Source organism: Lactuca serriola, chromosome 9, assembly GCF_051521515.1.
Source record: "Lactuca serriola cultivar US96UC23 chromosome 9, Lser_US96UC23_V15, whole genome shotgun sequence".
Classification (NCBI taxonomy): Eukaryota; Viridiplantae; Streptophyta; class Magnoliopsida; order Asterales; family Asteraceae; genus Lactuca; species Lactuca serriola.
This window is the reverse complement of record NC_136416.1, coordinates 67062694-67066963: the sequence shown is the minus strand read 5'-3', so window position 1 is coordinate 67066963 and position 4270 is coordinate 67062694. Positions and strand designations below refer to the sequence as shown.

The 4270-nt window shown below is 28.0% G+C and overlaps 1 protein-coding gene across 1 annotated transcript; it reads right to left on the bottom strand.

Moving 5' to 3' along the window:
- Positions 1-1296: 1296 nt before the first annotated feature.
- LOC145075786 (uncharacterized) lies at positions 1297-3649 on the bottom strand. The gene is made up of 4 exons (XM_079021901.1): positions 3322-3649; positions 3059-3210; positions 2227-2621; positions 1297-1999 (listed from the first exon to the last, which is right to left on the bottom strand). The coding sequence occupies exons 1-4, from the start codon at positions 3647-3649 to the stop codon at positions 1297-1299; spliced, it is 1578 nt and encodes a 525-aa protein (XP_078878027.1).
- Positions 3650-4270: the final 621 nt, after the last annotated feature.

Sequence of the window (4270 nt, the reverse complement as noted above, 5' to 3'; positions counted from 1 at the left end):
TACATTACCTATAATTCCATAAACGAACTTTAATTTAATGCTAATTAATTATTTGCACAATTTAAAAAGGAAATTTTATCAAATAAATTTTATATATTATCCCAACATTAATTCAGAACAAGGATACAAAATTCATTTTGGTTTTTGTAGCGTTCTGATTGTGCTGGTAATTGACCCATGTCACAATCCCTCTCATACGTAGGTGTCGTCTGTTTATGTTGTAGGATTATATCATGACATTTTGCAAAAGTGACAGATTCAAAAACCATAAATAAGATATACAATATTATTAGAACCAAATAATAATAATAATAACTATAATATAATATAATATAATATAATATAATATAATATAATATAATATAATAAATTAAATAGGACCATCCCTGCCTTGCAACTTGTTAACATACATATGAAGATAAATAAATGAAAATGGGTCCTAACTAAACTAGTATTTAGATCTATCTTTTCTATTTGTACGATGGTAGACACCAAGTTATGAAGGTGGGGCATCAATTTAATATCAAAATGCCAACTTGCTTTTGCATTCATTGTCTTTATTTTTTACTTGGATTTTATAGAAAAATTAATCAGTTAGCCGACTTGTTTTTTTTAATTAAAATTATAATAATATATAAGCAAGTAAAAATGATCACGACATATCATAATCATAATTGGAAGTGGCATTGTGACATTGATTAGAAGAACAATATTTTTGATTCAGTTCGACATGAATTTTAAGGTGTAAATGGAAGGGCGAGTGTTAGGTTGGACAAATCGGATAGCCGTGTCATATTTTTTATAGTTTACATGAATACAGCATAAACACGAATTCAAATTTAATTTCGTCTCAATTTCGTTCGTGTCATATATTTTTGTTATGTTGTGTCATGAATTGTCACCTTAGTCTCGAGTGTATATTTGTATGACATATGTTTTAGCATGTGTATGTATTCAGTATTCTTTCTAAGGTTGCAAATGATCTGAATATAAATATGAACAAAAGTTTGTTCATATTCGCAGGGCCGGTCCTAGACAATTTGGGGCCCGGGGCCAAAATAAAATTGGGGCCCTCATAATGTTTTTTTTAATAAAAAAAAGAGGGCGGCACCTCCAAAATTTTTATTAATTAAAAAAAATAATACAATTGAAGGCTTGGGACTCCCCACCTATGGAAAAAAAGACTTCGGGACAGGCCCCGTAAGCCAAACAACCTAGCAACTATTAATACAAAACAATAAATAAAAAAGCCAAAACATGCTCTAAACCAAAATACATAAACATATCAAAGAAAAACTAAAGAAATTTACATTTACGAACTTTTTTAGATGCAAAGTCATCAATTATAGAATCAAGTTCAATATTATCCAACAAATCTTTTTCAATGCATAACATAGCCAAACCATTTAATCTTTCTTGTGACATTGATGATCTCAAATAATTTTTTAATAATTTTAGTTTTGAAAAATTTCTTTCTGCTGATGCTATAGTAACTGGTATGGTTAATAAGATTCTATATGCAATACAGATATTTGGATAACAATCATTACCTTTGACAAACTCTAAAATTTCAACCGATGACATAACAACATTTGGCAAAGTTTTTTGTAATACTTTAAGTTCCGTCAAAATTTCATTTAAATCCACATCACATAAGTTATTATGAGTAAACTTATTTACAAAAACAGCACGACTTTTTTTAAGTTCAATATCATCCAATGACTTTAACCTTTTTGAATCATATAAAAATCCAAAAATGTTTTCAAAGTTTGTTAATTGCTCAAATCTACTCTCTAATGATGCAATTGCCACATCAACAATATATATAAAATACTCGATTCTAAATGATTCTTCGGGTGATAGTAATTCATCTTCACAATTAATTTCATCAAATTGTTTTTTTCTAGTAACTTGGCGTTTTTTTGGGAATATAGGTTCAACTTCCATATCCGATGTAATGGCCTTAGCATTATCAATACTAATGGCATAACCTTCATTTCTATAATTTTTAAAAAATGTTATCATATTTTTTAATAAATCAATTGTGGCATCAATACATATAGTTTTGGTTTGCATTTTTTTACTAACTTTATTTATAGCAAATAAAATATCATACCAAATTACCATACCAAGTAAAAAGTCATAACTTTCAATAACATTAACTAAACTTTCACCTTCACTTTTAGACTTTGCATCATCATATGATGAACTTAATTCTATCAAAACCTAATGGCTTTGACACTTTTTATTCTACTCTCCCAACGTGTATTAGATAAAGATTTTACCGTTAAGTTAGGGACTTTATCAAGTAATATTGACCATCTTTTAGTTGAACTTGAAAATAATACAAAAATGCGTTGCAAAACTCCAAAAAAAGAAATCGCTTTGGCACAAGAATGAGCCATATCACTAACCGTGAGGTTAAGACTATGACAAGCACATGACATAAACAATGCTTTTGGATTAATTTCAAGTAATCGTTTTTGAACACCTTGATGTTTTCCTTTCATGTTAGAACCATTATCATAACCTTGTCCTCTTACATCATCAATATTAAGACCATAAGATTTAATTGCATTTAATAACTCATTAAAAAGTCCTAAACCCGATGTATTTTCTACCTTTAAAAATTCTAAAAAAAATTCTTCAACTTTTATGTTATTATTAGACATGTTCACACATCGAATAACAAGAGTCATTTGTTCTTGATGGCTAACATCGGGGGTGCAATCAAGAATAACAGAAAAATATTTTGATTATTTTATAATAGTAATTATAGAATTTCTAACATTATTAGCTAAAATAGAAATGATTTCATTTTGAATTTTGTGTCCTAAATAATGAAGATGAGTTTGATGATTTTCTATGTGTCTAACATGTTCTTGCATTATAACATCAAATTCTGCTATCATTTGAATTGCTCCCAAAAAATTATCATTAGATTCTTGAAAAAGTTTTTCGTTACAACCTCGAAAAGCCAAATTATATTTTGCCAAATATTTAATGACAGCAATTATTCTTTTTAAAACTTGCCTCAACGTTCTTTTTCGGTTAAAACTTTATTTTGCAAATCTTTATCAATTGTTTTATTCTTATCAAATCTTGCTATTAGTTCATCCCAAGAATCCATACAAAAAAGATGTTGGGAACTATTTTCATGTTCTTTAAGTCTATCAAAAAGATGTTTCCAATCATTAAATCCATCATTTGCTAAAGAAATTTTATTAACATAATTATTAGGTTTAAACAATTTACAACAAAAACAAAACACTTTATCAACTTTTTTTGAGTAAATTAACCATTTTCGATCTGTCGTGTCACCATTACTTAACTTTCTAGTATAAGAAGCATAAGAAAAATGTCTAGATAGATTATCTTTAGGATACACAAAATTTGATTCTCTTATTGGCCATTTTTCAATCAAAATATCTCTTAAGTTATTATCAAGATTATCCCAATTACTAGGATCATATATATCTAAAGGTGGAATAAATTGTTCATTGTTATCATTCATGACATTTTCATTCTCATTCTCATTTGAAATGTTAACATTTTCATTATTGACATTAACATCTTCATTATTAATCTTTTCATCATCAAAATCAACATTTTCATTTGAAACTTTTTCTTGAGAAACATTTTCATTCATGACATTATCTTGCTCATTAAAAATAGTTTCATGTGTGAGATTATCTTGTTCATTTACTTGTACATCAGCAGAACTATTTTTTTTAAAAACCTGTGCATAGACCCTTTTTGAGTTTCATTATCTTGTTCAATTTTTTGTTTTTTCTTTCGTTTTTTACTTCCAGACATATACTTTCTAGGATGCATATTCAATAGAGTGATAAGAGGCAATCATGCAAACAAACAACAAGCACACAGTGACACATATAACAAATAATAGAAGATTGGAGTTCGTGTTCTTTGTACCTACTGTTGACTGCCAGTGATGCTTTGATGGTAATTGGTAAACTGTTGATGTTGTGAGCTTTTAAATAACCTCTAAGCAACTGGAAGTGGTAAGCTGCTGATTCTCAATCCTCAGATTCTACATAGCATAAAATTATGAATATTAGATTCATAAAAAATTAGAAAATCACAGATAAATAAGAAATTTGAATGCTAGAAATTAGAACAATAGAACTTACAGATAAAATTCTGTGATAAATAAGAAACTTGAATGCTAGAAATTAGAACTGTGATAACATTAGGGCTTGATTTTTGGCATGACTGCATGAATGTTTGGAGATTGCTGTTGAAAACTTTG

What these genes read in the sequence shown, in the direction of transcription:
- LOC145075786 (XM_079021901.1), bottom strand. Translation starts at nt 3,649, where the DNA reads ATGAATGAAAATGTTTCTCAAGAAAAAGTTTCAAATGAAAATGTTGAT. An exon ending in ATAAAGATTTGCAAAATAAA is followed by an intron (nt 2,622 to 3,058) that starts GTTTTAACCGAA and finishes GAATTTTTAAAG; the next exon opens with GTAGAAAATACATCGGGTTT. An exon ending in AAAAGTGTCAAAGCCATTAG is followed by an intron (nt 2,000 to 2,226) that starts GTTTTGATAGAA and finishes TAAAAATTATAG; the next exon opens with AAATGAAGGTTATGCCATTA.